General features: G+C 36.5%; 1 protein-coding gene across 1 annotated transcript in view; it reads left to right on the top strand.

Annotated features, from left to right (window-relative positions):
* The window catches only part of LOC121727255, a 103,744-nt gene that overhangs the window by 31,699 nt on the left and 52,900 nt on the right, over positions 1–19,145 (top strand). The window contains exon 2 of the mRNA XM_042114980.1: positions 7,367–7,965. Within this exon, the coding sequence (XP_041970914.1) occupies positions 7,395–7,965 (571 nt within the window). The 5' untranslated portion in view covers positions 7,367–7,394. The remainder of the gene's footprint in view (positions 1–7,366; positions 7,966–19,145) is intronic.

Here is a 19,145-nt window from a genome sequence, read left to right as displayed (position 1 = left end):
AAGGTCTCCCCTCTTTTCTTCTACACGTCCCTGTTGTTCGCTGTATTTGGCCACACTTTATATGGTATTATCATCATCATTTTCATTATGTCCTTCAAGTACAGCGTTATGACTTTCATTTAACTACCGAGTAGGATGTAGGTAATAAAGTCAAGTCTGAGTTGGTAATCTGCCTGTCGATTCGTCTTGAGTTTTGGTCATTTGGTCTATCACTTGCGACAAGGTTATTGGTCAACGTAATAATTGGCGCTCGTCTATTGACTGTCGTGCATGGAAAGACACATCTTGGTCGAATTTATACTTTGTGAATTAGGTTGGGTTGCATCAACTAACTTTAACTATAACTGTAACTTTAACCATAACTTTAATTTTAACTACAATGCAAAATGTCAAATCTTTGCTTAAAGTTAAAAATGGACTCCATCAAGACGCCATATTTAACCATAACCATAGAGCTCTACAAGGTTTTAAATGCACGTGACGAAAAAAGGAACTAACGCTGTCATCATACAAAAACGCCATTTTCGACAGTTCTCCTTTACCAGCAGCGCCCCCGCCCACGTTCATTTATAATCTTGTTGGACCAGCTGTCATCTGTCAATTTCTCCGGTCAAAGTTAAGGTTAAAGTTAAAATTAAATTTAACCTTAACTATAACCATAACTTTAACTTTGACTTTAACTTTAACCACGCCTCTGGTGCAACACACCTTTAGCCTCTCTTGGATCATTGTCGAGTATATAATATAATATTTTTGTCAAAAGTTATAATTTATATTTTTCTGTTCTTATATTTTATGCAAATTTTTTCTACGTCTGCAAAACTACATTACCTGAAAGTAATTAAGTTTTAATAAGAAATTAAAAATACTTAATTTAATTAATAGTCTACAATTAAATATTTAAGTACAAAAAATCTAAGATCCCTGTCCTCCGTGGATCCTGTGCAATTCAAAACTTCTACACTTCCTGTAACTAACAACCTAATGTCTTGAAGATAGAAAAATATTCGAGTAATTTTACTCAGCTTCAAGTAAAAATGAATTCCATACGGAATCCTAAAAACTATAAAGTAAGAACACGAGCTTAAAATATGTCGTAAACGTCATAACAATTTTGTTCGCCGCTCCAGCGCATTAATAACGAGAATCAACGAACAAAAAGTTGATAGTCGGTACTGTAATATTAAAAATGTATTACGAGAACAATATTCAATGTCATGCTTCATCGCTATGAATAATAACAGCTTGTGTTTCTTCTGTGTTTCCTTCGAACAACATACGTTATGATGCATTCTATTTTCAAGTATTGGGATACGCCTATGTCATGCAATAATACAGCATGTCTTTTAATAGTTGTTGCATTTAAACCTATTTTATATATATATATATATATATATATATATATATATATAATATATTTGGAAGACTCAAAGGTGACTGACTGACATGGTGATCTATCAACGCACAGCCCAAACCACTGGACCGATCGAGCTGAAATTTTGCATGCAGGTAGATGATATGACGTAGACATCCGCTAAGGAAGCATTTTGATAAATTCCAACCCCAAGGGGTTAAAATAGGGGATGAAAGTTTGTATATAATAATACTTCTTAACGCGAGCGAAGCCGCGGGCAAAAGCTCGTTTTTATATAATTTTCGTACTATCAGTTTATTTTGTTGCATTGGTCAGTGCCCTACGCACTACTACGCAGCCCTAATTGTTATATTTTTTTGTGGTACAGCTCAACTCATGCATTTTATTGTACCCATTTTATCCTTTCACTACCGCACTATCCGAAGTCTATTTTTTAAAATATTCCCTGACAAAGGGTTTAAATTAAAGGGTACAATGCAATCATTACCATCGCCTTTGTATTTATTCTTTCATGTCGAAACGGTGGATATCTCAGCGACGCTTATCTGTCTATGAATAGAACTCTAGATAAAGAACGCAATCCATTGCGTTTTTTAATTCAAAATGATGGAATGCATTAACAAAGTCTTAAATATCGTGAGAATGGAGGGAACGAAATAAGATATTATAAGGACAATGGGTTTTGTGCTCACACGTGCGCCCGCACGGCCGTGCCGTGCTGCGTAACCCGGCAATGTTTACAAAACACGCATGCCGCAGCCGCAGCCGCCATGTTAATGGGTAATTAAAACTGACATGGACCCTAATTCACTTAAAAATTAAGGTCAGGTCTCAAGCTTTAACTCCACTTAGTTTGCGGTAGGGCGGCGACCGGCGGTTTGGGCAAAATTGAATTGAAATTCTACATTTGCTAGATTTATAGAAGCTAAGTAAGTTATCGTAGCCGGATCCGGACCGGCTAGTGACCTACCAGCTGCACTCTCTATTTCTTAGATTTTTCAAGAAGTTCTTAAAGAATTCTTATTTACATAATTAATAAGGCTTCATTATTTCAAATTACTAATAAAGTTTCAACGTCACACTTCAACCGTAGTAGGCAGAATAGATAAAATGTTGCCAAAGGGAGACGCAATTAAGCGTTATATTGTGGATCGCAGTGTGGCCTCCGCCGTTATTAAATCTACCATTCTTGTGAACATCATTTATTATCTCCTACATCAATTATAAAGTTCTCAATGCGAAGTTATTACGAAAAATAGGAATCCCAGTCGATTTACTTATTGAAAACGTGTAAAGGCCTTTGAAGGACATCAACGTGTTTCTATGTGATGGTTAATGAATTTTAAATTGACTTGCTTTTATAATATAAGCTTCCAAAACTTTTCCACCGAGACAGACCGATAGAAACACTTTTGCATTATATTATTAGTAACTAGTAAGTATGGGTAAACTATACCAAATATTATGTTAATCGCTTAGCGGCTTAAGCGACACAGAAAGACAGACAAACTCTCGCATTTTAATATTATTAGGCTTCGTCGACTTACAAATTGTATTGAATTTATAGTGTCGCACAACATACAATACGCGATAGAAACCAGGCTCAAATCGATATAAATATAGATGAATGATCAGCCATCGATCAGAGCCGGTGATTGCTGATCAATGGTCATATAAACCGAGAGCGACACACTCGATTTACTTTCATTTGTAATCGATACTCAATACTTGATACGTCATTACTACGCATACATACATTCACAGTTTTACCGCGATTACGTTAATGTCTGACTATTTCCCCACAAAACATTTTTGCAAAATAAGTATAGGTACGCTATTTTTTACATATAAATATTGAGGAATGAGTTTTATAATTATAGAGTTTCTAAGACTTTACCAACAATATGTACCCAATATTTGAGTAAATTATGATAATGTTCTGTAAAGAACGTAAGAAGTACTTAAGGCGACGCCTTGATAATTAGGCTGTAGCGATATCGATTTTTCTCAGCAATGACTAAAGCTAAGAAATTAAAGTTCATTGTCAGTACCTATTCATCATGTCTTTGTCTTTGAATTACCCATAGCATAACAATTGGTCAACTTTTATGACATAGTAATCAAAAAGACTTTTGTAAAAAAAGGGGATTCCTATTTCGCCAACAGAGGAGAGTGATTTCCAAAATTTGTACATAATCTAGGTTCAAGCATACACTTTAATTTGCCCATAGCTTATATGAAATGTATTTCTGGTTTTTAAATTACGCGACAAAAACCATTTTGTCGCTTACGCCCTTTTCATTTTTTGCTGTTCCATTGCCTATTTTCTATGAGAGGCCGGGCCTCTCATAGAAAACAAGCAATCTAAAACGTATCCAACACCGTTTTTTAATTTAACGCGGCGTCACCTTAACTTTTAGGAATAACGGTCCAACTGTGTTCCGAAGGGACACGCTACTTGTAAATGTACAAAGTCGGACAAAATATGCAACGGAAATACTAGGCCAGTCGTGCTGCTTTATATTGCTTTACCATCAGTTCGGAGCTCGGATTTATTATTTTCTTCGTGAATTTACTCGTACACAAATCATACAGGTCCATAATACTTATGTAAACAGCGGCATAATGTATGACTTATATACCCGGCGCATGTTTGCGTATTGCATTATTCTCTAACTGCGCATAATCGAACGCATAACGATACATAAATGTTTTATTACGTATCAAGTATCAAGAACATGCAATCGTAAAATTTCCGGACGGGAATTGAACAAGGAACTCTGCCGTGTGGGAGATTTCATATTTAAAACTTATCTAAAACGTGAGACTGTAAATAAAAAAAAACTATTATATGCATATTAGTAACATAAATTGACTAATTATATTGATACTTCGTTTGTATATTTTTATTTTATATTATACTAGCTGTCCCGGTGAACTTCGTGTCACTTTGAAACCTTCCCTGGACTTCTACGAATATTTTAAGACTAAAATTAGCCCAACCCGTTCAGCCGTATTCGAGTTTTAGCGTTACTAACATAATTGAAAATCCATTTTTATATATTTGACTTTTAAGTATCACAAATCTTTTGTATGGGAGTATAGAAAAGTGTTGTTTTTAGACTTTTTCAGAATTTTTTTTTTTTTTAGAATTTTTCTCTCCGTAAGAACCATCCTCGTACTTCAAGGAATATTTAAAAAAAAGAATTAGCGAAATCGGTCCAACCGTTCTCGAGTTTTGCGCTTAGCAACACATTCAGCGACTCATTTTTATATTATAGATTATTAATTATCCTTTTTCCGCCAAAGCACTTACCTACGTAATCTGATTATTCAATGATCTAGTAATAATATTCATTATATCAATAATTTCTCAAATGCAAAATTAAAAGTTACGTAATTTAAACTTACAAAATAGTCATTACTGGTATCTAAAATCGGCTACTTGTCTGCGATAAGTACAGTCACATTTACTAATGCCTAATGGATGGTCAGCGAATTGCCAAAAGGATTTCCAAGACATAACTAATGATGATGAATGATGAATCTTCCATTGTTAGTGTAAAACAAATTTTATGCTTGCTGATAAATATTTCATAGGTTATGGTTTATGAATTACATAACTTAACATTAATTTTAAGGTCGGTTTAATATTAAATCTTATTGACATTTGTGTTACTGTTATTTAAATATTGTTTAGTATAAAAATTAAAAACACCTAAGGAAAAAGGCAAAATTGCTCCAAGCTTTACATAATTCGTCTATATACTCGGTACACTTCATCGATTGGTTCTATTTGATGTACAACATCGATTAACCATCATGACTCGTACCAAGTTAATCGATCGCTCATATCGATATTGCTATCTCTAATGACTGTAAATGAATAACGTCTTTATAACGTTAGATAGTGATGCGACTTGTTGAAAAAGCCGATCAAATGTAGCACACGCTTATCAAAAAATTATGACGCTATATTGCAACTAGGTATAGTTAATTCTTTACTTTAACTTTTAAGTTAAAGTTCATATTATTATAGAAGCTGTCATAGTAAATTGTTAGTGTATTTTTACCCGATGACGAAGCCAAAATAAGTATTAATGATGTTATTTGTATATGAATTTTGGATTTAAGACGTGAACTATTTCTAAACAATGTGCTTATCGAGTATTTCAATATGGTCGAACCATGAAATTACATCAAGAATAAAGACAAAACGCAAATCAATTAATGAATCTACGAAAATTTTACAAATACTAGATATTTTACTTAATTTATCTGTATGTGAAATCAGGTCTATTTGGTCGTCATTATGTGGTGGGAAAAAATAATATATTACCGTATTGTTCGAGCAAATTGGACGTTGCAGCCTTCTTAGTGTTTGAGTAATGATCGTATACGACCGGTCTATCATTTTAAACATCGTCAAAAGTAGGTTATTCGGTGGTAATGTCGGGTGTGTTCTGCGCCTTAAATTCTACCGATTAAGCCCGGCCGCACATTGTCCGAAATTTCTCATACGAAATAGTTGAACGTCCGCACTTTCTCTTAAGTCTTACATTTTGTACTGAGCCGAGTGAGCTCGAACTCGCCGGAAGGATATTTCGGATAGTGTGCGGGGTGGCGCGGGCGGTCCGGCGAAATTCAACTGTTTCTGATCAGAATTCGGACAATGTGCGGCCGGGCTTAGGCCTATCCGAAATATCGTTCCGGCGAGTTCGAGCTCACTCGGCTCAGTACAAAATGTAAGAGACAGCGCGGACGTTCAACTGTTTCGTATCAGAAATTTCGGACAATGTGCGGCCGGGCTAAATTATTTCGACGCTTCCAAATATGAATTTTAACGGGAAACGATCCCATCTCGCGATTTCACAGTCACGTACGACTCCGAGAGACCGTGAAACTACCTTCTCCGAGTTCTGAATACCTAATGCTCAGTTTTCGGTCATTATGACAAGATGGACTAGTATAGAGTTATGACTAGCAAATGCTTGAACATAAAAGATGGGCTATCGCATTTGACAGAAGATATCTTGAATCTTCATAGGAAAAAAAGAACTTAGGCTATATTTGTTAAAATTATATGGAAAGCAGATGAATTAAAATTACAAATATTAAACCTAAACTGCCTAAGACCACCCTAATGTAGCATAGATAGGGAACTAGTCATATTTCGAATTAGTTAGTTATAGAGGTTTAGACAAAAACTCGTTACTAAACTCCTGAGCAATGTTAGTAAAGAAGATAAAGGTCTAGAAAAGTGGGGATCAGTTGGCCCATCGACTAGATAAGATATGTTGTTGTTCCATGTATTCGTAAATTGTCTATGATTCAGCGCACGTTTTGTTTTTTGCGACCATAGACTACCGCGCAAAGGTTACTATTGATTTGCCGACTCGTGTAATGAACTAATAATGTAAAATTAGTTCCCAATTGGCACACAAATGTATACAGTCGGCCAATATGTATAGTTTATATCGGTGGTACAATTTTTTGCTCACCATGGCCATAGTGTTACGTGTTAGCCATCGCAAAAAACTGCCCAACACCGATCAAAAAAGTTTATTATAACATCGACAGCAAAATACTGATAACCGAGTGATATAATATTTTAATCAGGTATTGTTTTAACGAAAGCAGGTCAGCTTAGATAAAATCAATTGGCACGAAAGCGGTATTCAAATAACCATTACCGAGCTACTACTTGTAGTAATTAGTAACAAATAACAAGTTGCGAAGTCCCACTTAGCGGCGAAGATAGATGAGGTGTAAATAAAGCGAGTGTGTTAAGTACGCGTTTAAGACTCGGCCTATTTTGGAAACGATATTGGGAACTATAATATTACTGATTATTTGATTTAGTGGAAACACAATAAACAAAACTACATAGTAACTAGTACAGTACTTACTGTATGGTGTATATTATCGTTTTGTATATTATTATTGTGGTAAAAAGCTGTACTACATCGTACTTTTTATTTTCCTTTCCAGGCGGGAGTAGCTTCAATGGCCTGAGAGTATGTTCCGTACGGCGTCATTAGAGGGCTCCGGGCCGCGGACGCCGCCCGCCTACGCGGCGCACCCGCCCTACGCGCCGCCCCGCTTCTTCCCGCCCCGGATCCGCCCGCCGCCGCCGCAGTACTGCTTCGACGCCGCGCGCTTCGCCTGCGACGCCTCCAAGCCGCGCTACCTGGACGTGGAGCGCGAGCGGCTGGTGACGCGCTGGCTGGCGGAGGCCAACGAGGCGCTGGTGCGGCGCGACCGGCCGCCGCGGTACAAGCCCCGCAGCAGCGAGCGCCGCCCGGATTTCCCCGAGCGCCGGCCGAACGCGCCCGAGTGGGCCGACAACTTCCTGCTGGGCCGACGGACCGGCTCCGTCGAGCCGGAGGACGACGCTAGTGATGTGATGACCTTGAAAGAGTTTGTGGATAAGTTTTCGTTGCCTCGTGTGGTGAGGTTCGAGGGGGAGGATAGGGCTGTGCTTCTGTACCGAGTGTTGGAGGCGCACCGGCGAGTGGAAGCAGTGCCATTGTCGGGGAAGAAGGGCAAGCTGGTGGGCAAGCCGCTCTACATCCCGGACTCCTATGATGGTAAGTTCCTAATGGTCATTTCTTTTCCAATATTCAGGCGGTGTGTTATTATTTATAAGTTTTCACAGAAGTGAACTAAATGTTGTCAATTGTCATCGTCATACTAAAACTTGGTTAGTAAACAGTGTTTTAGCAAACAAAGTTAATAAAATAAGGCCTTTAGGCTGTTTTATCAATATTCGTTATCATTGAAAGCTTTCGTCAATTTGGTAGTCAGTCATCATAATTTTTTAGTTAAATTGTTTGGGTATTTTATATTTCTTTAAACAAAATCTATAGATCAAAAGTTTTCTTCCTCATTCTTAACTGGATAAACGAATCGTAAATCAAGTCAATAATAACAATTAACTATTGTAAAATTATGCCCGTTATTAAATCTTACGATGAGACTGTGGGACGTGCAGTCATTGGCCATTGCAATGGTCGATAATATTAGCGGGACTTAATATTGTGGCATATGGAATTTCATAATTATTAATTATAGTATAGTTGTGTTATGGAAACAAACATTTTGTTTCCGCGTTTTGACAAAAGATTTATTTTATTTTATGGAATTCGGAAAACTTACGGCTAAACACAAGAACAAGTAAAAATGACACACACAAGTTTTCACAGATAAACAAAAGAGAAAAGAAAAAGACTATGAAGTATAGACTGTATAGTTTAGTCAAATTAAGTCACTAATAATCACGCCGCGTGGCGCGCCGTTATTAAGTAATCTTAATTTAATTGTGTATTTTTGATTTTCTCAATCTTTCATTAATTAAACATAATGTTACTTTTACTCAGTGCCGTAAATAGCCTTTTTGCGCCCTGTGCGAGCTTATAACTGCACCCTAGTTTTTTAACTGGCTTCCAATAAGAGTCTGCCTGGTCTGGCCATTCTTGTGCCCCCCAGAGTCTACGCCCTGTGCCTGGGCACCGGTGGCACCGCCCTATTTACGGCACTGCTTTTACTGCCACATGTAATATATTTTTATGCGCGTGCTCCGACCAAAAGGAGGTGTGGGGATTACGGGCTGTCATAAAAGTAACCCATATAAAACCTTCAGTAGCTAAAGTCTGAGCTAACTCCGGTGTTTCCACGAGAGTGATTCTTAAGGCGACGCCTTGATAATTTGGCTTTTTTTATGAAATAAGGGGGCAAACGAGCAAACGGGTCACCTGATGGAAAACAACTTACGTTGCCCATGGTCACTCGCAGCATCAGAAGAGCTGCAGGTGCGTTGCTGGCCTTTTAAGAGGGAATAGGGTAATAGGGGAGGGTAGGGATGGGAATGGAAAGGAAGGGAATAGGGGATGGTAGGGAAGGGAACCTATTCCTTTCCCTACCCTCCTTCCTTGGGCCTCCGGTAGACTCACTCACTCGGCGAAACACAGCGATTTTCTGTGAGAACGTGGTATTTCTCCGGTTGAGCCGGCCCATTCGTGCCGAAGCATGGCTCTTCCATGTATAGAAATCGATTTTTTGCAGCAATGACTAAAGCTAAAAAATTAAATTAATTGTTAGTATTCATCATATCTTTGTCTTGAAACACAGCGATTTTCTGTGAGAACGTGATATTTCTCCGGGCGTGCCGGCCCATTCGTGCCGAAGCATGGCTCTTCCACGTATAGAAATCGATTTTTTGCAGCAATGACTAAAGCTAAAAAATTAAATTCATTGTTAGTATTCATCATATCTTTGTCTTTGAAATTACCCATAGCATAACACGATTGGTCAACTTTTATAACACAGAATAATCAATCAAAAAGACCTCTGTAAAAAAAGGGATTCCTATTTTGCCAACAGAGGAGAGTGACTTAAGCTTCCAAAATTTGTACATAAATTAGTTCAAGCATACACTTTAATTTGCCCATAGCTTATATGAAATGTATTTATGGTTTTTAAATAAAGCATCAAAAACCAGTTTGTCGCTTACGCCCTTTCCATTTTTTGCTGTTCCATTGCTGGTTTCCGGGCCGGCCGGCCGGTATCCAACACTGTATTTTACTTTAACGCTGCGTCACCTTAATGTAGTTGATGTAAGGGTTTTATTAGAGGTAAAAATATATTCCCGAACGGGCTATAAGCTAGTGGCTACTTGCCTTACGGTTTGACATAAAACCTGTGCTTGTTAAGGCCAGGGTTACCGGGGCTTATTAGCTCTTTACTGGCTACGAGGCGTAATAAATAAAAATATCCACAGCCGAACATATAACAACCTCCTGGTTTTTTGGAAGTCGGTTAACAAATTCTAATGTCACTTTAGGTCCAAAGAAAAAAATTTATGACTTTCGCGCTACATACTACTTAATTTCTGCGAATGTAAATACGGGCAACGACTATAGTTTAGATATAAAACTTACACAATATCAGGTGTGTCATCCCAATAACATAATAGTACTCAACTCTTTATTGTAAACTAGGTAAGTACTTAAGGCCCTGTATTCCCAAAAACGGACGATTTTCAAGATTTAAAAGTGACAGTAGACACAAAAATATAGTAATTTATATTCTAAAAAAAATATATGTGTTAGTTAAGGATCTAACACAGTGGAATTTATATTCCATTACACAATATCATGAACTTCACTCGATAGAAAAAAATCCCAAACTTACCTCTTTTTTTAACGAATTTTCCACACTATGTCCAAATTATTTGGAATTTTCAGATAATTTTTGCACTGAATTAAAGACAAAGAATATATCTAGGGCGATACGTTCTTTTGACTCGATTTAATTGATGATGAGTAAACGATAGTTTTTCCCGGCTTTACTTGTAATCACAGGTCCTAGTCAAGTAAAAACTAAAATTTATAATACATACATAAATTTATATAAGTAAAACAAATTTTTATAGGTCGCCGGCTTGGATTGATATATGGAACGTCCATTTAAGAGTCTTTGTCCTATAGGCCAAGGCTAATTAATTTGTTAGATTTATTGCTCCCATAGCTATTAGTATGTACATGTGTTTCAATATAATTACACTTAATTGTTGTGATTTAACAAAGGATTCAACATTTAACACCATCAAGTGTATCCACATGCCATTTATGGAAACTTAGCATAAATAAGCACTAATAAGGATTCCGTGTATTATGTACCTAAAAAATAAAAATCTGTGCTTTATTCTGAGTAAAAAAAAAAACTAAAAAAATGCGTCATTCCCCAGGGAAAATACTCTGCTTCTGCTGCTTCTGGGCTGGATCGTTTTCGACTCGCTTCCTTTATGGAGATACACTGTATCTGGTACCTATCTAGTATCTACTCATGAAATTGCTGGTAGCCGTTACCGAGAAATCGATTAATTATTATTATCATACAATGTTTTTCTTTTTAAAATTATAAAACATTTTTTTATAATATTACAATTACTAATTTTCGGCTCTTTAAGAACAATGGTCGCTTGCCTTACCTTTACCCTTACCATACCATAATAATGTTAGTTGGACTGGATTAAATTCGGTGATTGATCTGAACTTGTTCGGTCAATCATCGGCTTCTGTAACGTCGATCTCATTTGAATTTTAATTTAGAATAACAACTTTATATGGGTATCAAATTATATGTACTAAAATTATGTATATTGAGGGCTGCCTTGCCCTTGATCGCTTTGATTAGACGTGTTCAATATAAATTGGTACATATTATGTGTCCAATGTTTCATGTGCAAGGTCTTTGCTTCATTATAATGTCGTACATGATTCTTGTTGCCTTTAAAAGTAGACTAATAATGAAATTAATTATAAAAATTGGAGTAGCATTTTCTGATGAATTAAGGCGCTATTTCTGATCACTTCGAATCAATTCAAACTAAGTTCAAAAATATTTGGTTAACAATTTTATGTTTAGATTTTGATCAGAATTTTAATCATTAAAAAATTGAAACGCAGTACTTATTTAAAATTATAAAGTCTGCTACAAACGCTAACAAAAAGTCAAAAATCGGCTAAGTGCGAGTTGCACTCGCGCACGAAGGGTTCCGTACCATTACTGAGCAAAAATAGGCAAAAATTGTGTTTTTTGTATGGAAACCCGCCTTTATTATTTATTGTATTTAAATTTTAATATTACATATTAAAGTATAAAAACAATTGAGTATTTTGTGAACATTTCAGGTGCCTACCTGTTGCCATCATTAATATCGAGCAAAAAATTGAAAAAAAAATCACGTTTGTTGAATGGGAATATTTAATTTATTTTGTTTTAACACATGCAACATGAATCTTGATTTATATTCATATACATTACATATTATAATGCATTCACGTACACAATATTTTGTTTTAAAAGAATACGTGAAAGATATTTATTGTGATACGGCGGCCATAATGGTGCTCATTATGTTAGCCAAATATAGGGAAGTGAGGTCTTCAACCGGCGAGGGTCATCGGCGTAATGCAGCTATACTCAACCTGCGGCCCGCCGGGTCTCTATCAGTGGCTCGCGCGAAGTTTGGCCATTTTCAAATTTGCGCACACCGGCAAAATAGCGCATAGTCGTCGTGAAAATCGTGATAATTTTTCTACTTGTAAATCTTTAGATAATTTTGAGGAGTGTTATTTTTTGAACCCAAAAAAATTTGGTTGCGGCCCGAGACACCAAGACCAAATTAACATGTTTGTGGCCCGTATAAAAAAGGTCGAGTACCACTGGAGTAATGTATAAGATAATAATACCTGTTGAGCACTCGCTATTACTCGCGAAATTGCCTGTGGACGCTGAACATTATGTTTAAGTCGCCTTTAGACCCTGTGGGGACTATCTAAAAGGCGCTTTTTGTAATAGATCGCTTAGAAATTAATTTAAGACGTGGTTTATAATAATTTTTCTTTGTTTTTACTAGAAGAATATGAAATGCTGTAGAAATTAGTGGGATATTATAATCGGTTCATTTTGACGGTCTTTTCACACCAAAACAAGGTATAATAATATAATCAAGCTAACATATCAATGCAAAATTAAAACGTCATTTGTTTTGTGCAGCAGCTTGATATTTTAAAAGTAACGTATTACATCGACGTACCGCGAACCTCTTTTCGGAAGTCAGTTAAAGGGTAGGGTCGGCTTATTTTGCAACTTTATGAGTAATAACAATATACACCGTATAAAATAGTGACATAAGTTTAGTTTTACCGCATATTATAGTGGTAAAAGATTTATATGGAATATTTTTTGTATGCATCCCCGTTACTGGGAAGTGTTTAACATTCTGAGCAATCAATACAGTTTATTGAGTACAGGCCATAATACGACCTAAACTATAGGAAATAGTATACCTACCTAAGCTATAAGGAAAACCAGATACCTAAACAGTCATATTCTGCCATCCAATGGCTAAATCCTTGCTTAGGATTATGAGTGGCAATATTATGGTTATCTAATAAAATCTGCTTGATTCTAAAGCAGACGTTATTCTATCGATGTGGTTGTAAAGTTTATAATGATGAATAACAATTTAGTATTTTACTTGTAGATAGATATTTCAAATTTGATTAGTAAGTATTATAATAAGTATCCCAATTTTATCTGTAGAATTATTAGGGTTCCGTACCCAAAGGGTAAAAACGGGACCCTATTACTGAGACTTCGATGTCTGTCCGTCTGTCTCCAGGCTGTAACTCAAGAACCGCTATAGCTAGAGTCTAGACTTCTGAAATTTTCACAGATTGTGTGTATTATCTATTGCCGCTATAATAACAAATTTACTAAAAACAAAATAAAGTTATTATTTATAGCTCCCATACAACAAACGTGATTTTTTTGGCCTTTTTTGCTCTATAACAATAATGGCAACAGGTAGGTACTTGAATTTTTCTCAAAGTCTTTAGTTATATATGTGCTTTAATAGGTATTTAATAATAATATTAAAATAAAATAAAAAATTAAAGGGGGATCCCATACAAAAACACAATTTTTGGCCTAATTTTGCTCAATAATGGTACGGAAGTCGGAATCCTTCATGCGCGAGTCCAACTCGCACTTGGCCGATTATTTTTTATCTATGCGAGATATCTTTTTCAATTCGTAAAAAATAATTCTTGCTAAACACATCATTTTCAAAGCATATAATTCGTAAATATTTCGAACTTACTTAGTACTATAATTCGTAGATCCTTTAATTTGCGGCTTCCTAGTTCCTAACCATCACGCGTAAAAACAAAAGGACGATATTTTACAGATCTACAGAGGTCTTCAAAGAGTTTCGGCGTCTTTGAACACGGAAACAGCAGCGATACGATCTCGACATAGTTATTAAGGTAGTGCCTCCCACGCACCAAGGTTCCCTTGAATGGTCTGATGCTGTGCTCTAGAGGACGCACCGTGACAAACGGCTTAATACAGCACCTTGTATGGACGGAGGTTACAAAGACAACAGTATTTATGAATAAGTGGTCGTTAGAGCGTCCGTGGCCTAGTAGTAAATGTTGGTAGATTGCTTGGCTTAGGAAGGGCGAATAGTGCAGCAAGTTTAGTGAGGTAACGTTTTGACTGGAGGCCTGTATAGTAGATATATTTATGTGTAGACTGTAGTCTTCGTTTTAACCCATCAATCCCCAAGCGGCAGCCGGCTGCCGCAACAATAATTGAAAATCTGAGTGTCTGCGATACCCACGGCCACGATCGAGGTGCTACATGTGGAAATATTCAAACCTTTCTTAAGACCACATTGATGTACTTAAGTAATGTACGAATATTCAATATTATAGAAATTAATAAAAAATATTTTTAATATGTAAGTAAGTAAATAGTTTTTAGGAGCAGCAAATAACGAATTTACATTTGCCATTCTTGACAACTGATAGTGCATTGTTTTATAGAATGATTCACCATTGATTGGTAACCAAACGTTGTAAGCATCAGTAACAAACTAACAATACAAGGACAATTCCGATAAACTGCTACTTAACTTGTAATGGCTTCCTAACTTGTAATAGCTACTAGATATAAATATAATATTTTGTTACTAGATGACGCCCGCAACTCCGTTCCGCCAAATTATAAAAACTATCCAATGTTCTTTCCCGGGACTCAAAGTATCTCCATACAAAACACCAAAAATCGGTTCAATCATCGAACTTCAATGCTTCAAGCGTAAAGTGGACAGACAAACAGATATACATTTATAATATTAGTATGGCACAAGTCTTCATAAAACGATTTTCGATAATAATTCTCAGTATGAGGCGTGAGAAGTATGTTGAGCGGCTCCCGCCATTCCCTTTCGTCGGCGGAACAATGACATTCTGCCGCCTGACGCTATCAGCGATCACACATACACACATACACCACCACAATGCACTTTATCACTTGACAGTAATACATTTGAAATGCGAAATAATATAGAGGGGGGTCCGATCCTGATGCTTCGAATGTCGCTTATATCCCCACACTTCAAAGTTCAACATCAGACAGCCTGATGTTGAACTTTGAATCGGGCACCTCAAAACCAGAAACAGCGAATTGTGTTCAGAGCTAAAAAGTCGATTTTAGAGACACAGAAAACCGTTTTAATGTGTTACAAGTAAGATATTAAAGTTACATGAATCCAACTATTTTTGTCTAAAAACGTACAGACAAATTTATCAATGCAGTTTTAATGAGGCGTAAAGGTAAAGGAAGGTCGGTTGCTGGCCGTCCTTGCTGTTTCCTCCCATTCATACTTTTTTAGGGTTCCGTACCCAAAGGGTAAAAACGGGACCCTATTACTAAGACTTCAATGTCTGTCCGTCTGTCCGTCTGTATGTGTGTCTCCAGGCTGTAACTCTAGAACCGCTATAGCTAGATTTCTGAAATTTTCACAGTTTGTGCATATCTGTTGCCGCTACAACTGCAACAAATACTAAAAACAAAATAAAATTAATATATAACGGGGGCTACCATACAACAAACGTGATTTTTTTTTCAATTTTTTGGTCGATATTAATGATGGCAACAGGTAGGCTGAAACTGAAATGTTCACAAAATACTCAATTGTTTTTATACTTTAATATTTAATAATAAAATTAAAATACAATAAATAATAAAGGCCCGCCATACAAAAAACACAATGGAATGGACAGAGTAAGGGTTATTACTCTATTAAAAGAGATAAATGCTAAGTTTGTGCCTTTTCTATATTGTTATCAGCACGGATTATCAACTTATGACACTCGATTCGGTTAGGTTTGACTGGTTAAAAAAAGCATAGGCTTTTGAATAATATTTTCCAATAAATGAATGAAAGGTAATTATTTTGGGCTTTGGCCTTATTTCGTTCATCTACTCATCAATGCGAGGCTCGACCCAGGCCGGATGTCAGTCAATGGCCAACTACAGTTAGTTCCACTACCACGGTGGTCCTACGAAACCTCCGCTTGACACTTTTCTATTCAACTTTTAACGCTACTTAATTTTTAATGACAATCCTTTTTGATACGGAAAATTGCAGCATCGCCGAAGAAAGAACACTTTTCTTGACAGTTTCTTCGTTAGTACGTTATTTTAATCCTTCATACAACTTTACTAAAATAAAAAGTAAATGTAAATTGGAGTACATCACCAAAAAAGCTATGAAATGACCTTGAAGACTTGCAAAGGTTAATAACACTTTTTCAACAGTATAATGAATAATGTGGTTTAGTTATGAAACCCCAGACAATGGTCTATGGGACATTACGAAATGTACAACAATGGTGATTTGTGACCCAGTGAAATTCTCATGTGGACAATGTGACAACTAGATCCATGTTATGGTTTATTAAAACAGCTGTCATATGCCCCACTGTTCGAATTGCAAAGTTCTTGCTGTTCGTAAATCGTAACTAACCAAAGACACGCTGCACTTAATGAGTAATGCCCAATTAAAGCAGTATGTTAATTGTTTAAGCTTTATTACGCTTAGGTTGGGTTGCACCAACTAACTATAACTTTAACTACAATGCAAAATGTCAAATCTTTGGTTAAAGTTAAAAATGGACGCCATCAAGACGCCATATTTAACCATACTTAACCATAGAGCCTTGACAAGGTTTTAAATGCACGTGGCGAAAAAAGGAACTTACGCTGTCATCAATCATCATACAAAAACGCCATTTTTGACAGTTCTCCTTTACCAGCAGCGCCCCCGCCCACGTTCATTTATAACCTAGTTGGACCAGCTGTCAATTTCACCGGTCAAAGTTAAGGTTAAAGTTAAATTTAGCCTTAACTATAACCATAACTTTAACTTTAACCACGCCTCTGGTGCAACCCAACCTTAGTTTATGCTTTATATTATATAAAGATCGGAGTAGAGGGCGCTAGTAAGGCTGCGTTGTCAAACGTCGAACAAAACTTTTTGCTTACTGTCTGTGCTGATGCTGCTGCTCGTGAAAACATTGCAGTAATAATCCTATTCGCTAGACGTATTCTATACTCTGTATCTAATGTAGAGATTAATAAAAACGGAATAAGGAACTTTGTGCGCATAACAATCTCGTGGCTCTTGGATGACACTGGCATGAGGCTGACATAATATCATGGATGGGTTACATTCGTTCCGATATTGGCTGTGCACCATAATATCACATAATATTATGAACATTGTAGGTCTTTATCGAACATTAAAGAAACGAATGTACAACTTACAAGCATTTCATGCTTATAAAATAAAGTTCATTGCGTGAGATCAATAAAAAAATTAAGAACATATTTTGAAAATAGAACAAAAAGTTTTGTTGAATTAAGCAAAGACATGAAACAGCTAAGGCCGAGTGAAACCCGACGTGAGGTCGTTCCGCCGCCTGCCTGTGTTCTGTACACACCAACGTGAGCGGTTTTCCATGTAAAAACAAATCTTTTTACCGACGTAAAAACCAACAGTCATTTATGCACGAGGGATTTCGTTTTGAGCAAGCTACAAGATTCTTACTACCTACCAGAAGGTGCTAAATGCGCCTAGTTGTTTTATTTGGCGTGAATAAGTCCATTTTCCAAAACAAATGAGTCAAAAGAAATAAGACCACGGAATAAAATAACATTATGTTCCTCATACATATTTTTGGCACAGATTCGGTACTTCTTGGATACCTTTGTTTGTAAATTACCAACAGTAAAAGCGAATTGTGGTTGCTCAAGATTAAGCGTATCAGTCCCTTCGGTGTCGCAAACATGACAAAACTGTGACCCATGGGTCTTATTAGTTCATCGGTCGATTCTGCAAATAATCGCTCGTTTCATAAACAATTCACAAACCCGATTTCCATTATCCACTATTAAACTTGCTTCATATTCTACGGTAACGTTAAATTCGATTTATGCCTAGTAAGGTAAAACTTGCTAATCTGATTGTACATTGGGCACTGACCTCCATTATACAAGTACGCTGGACCGATGATACCCTTTGAAATAACAGCTATTTCTTGTGCCTATTTGAAGCGGAATCAGCGCCCCCATTATGGGGGCTGAAAACTAAATCTGACGTAAAAATGACGTTTGAAAGCCACCATATTGGCGCTGATATCAGTAGGAAGGGTATTTGGAACTGATGACAACTGTTTTATTGGTTGTTGTTACGTCAAATTTAGTTCTCAGCCCCCATATTGGGGGCTCTGATTCCGCTTCAAATAGGGACAAAAAGCGGTGGGTATCATCGATCCAGCGTACTTGTTTATTAGAGATCAATGACATTGGGGGTGTTATTTACTTTACAAATAAACTGCTACTAAAATAGTTAGTAAAAAACATGATATAACAATTACTTTACCGCCCTTTAAAAAAAAGTTTTCAAAGTAATAAATTGAAATGAAAATATCAATACGTTATGATTTTTTTGACGATATGTCGACCTCTGTGGTTCAGTGGCGAGCGCGTCGGTAGCTCAAGCCGGGGGTCGTGGGTTCGAATCCCGCCGACGGAACAAAAAGTGTTCAATGTTCCCGGGTCTGGATGTGTATTAAATATGTGTATGGTATAATAAAAATCTTAAATATATGTATAGTATAAAAGTATTAAATATATTTCCGTTGTCTGGTACCTGTAACACAAGTCCTTAGGTACTTAGCACGGGGCCAGACTGACGTGGTGTGTAGCGTCCATAGATATTATTATTATATTATAAAAAAAAAAAGAAAAAAAAATGATTCATAATATCAATGTACCAAAATTTAGGCAGTTTTCCTAAAATGCTTTTCATTTGCAAATGAGTGTCATTAAACCAAAACACTATACCTAC

This window comes from Aricia agestis, chromosome 1 (genome assembly GCF_905147365.1).
Source record: "Aricia agestis chromosome 1, ilAriAges1.1, whole genome shotgun sequence".
Lineage (NCBI taxonomy): Eukaryota > Metazoa > Arthropoda > Insecta > Lepidoptera > Lycaenidae > Aricia > Aricia agestis.
This window is presented reverse-complemented; position numbering and strand designations above follow the sequence as displayed.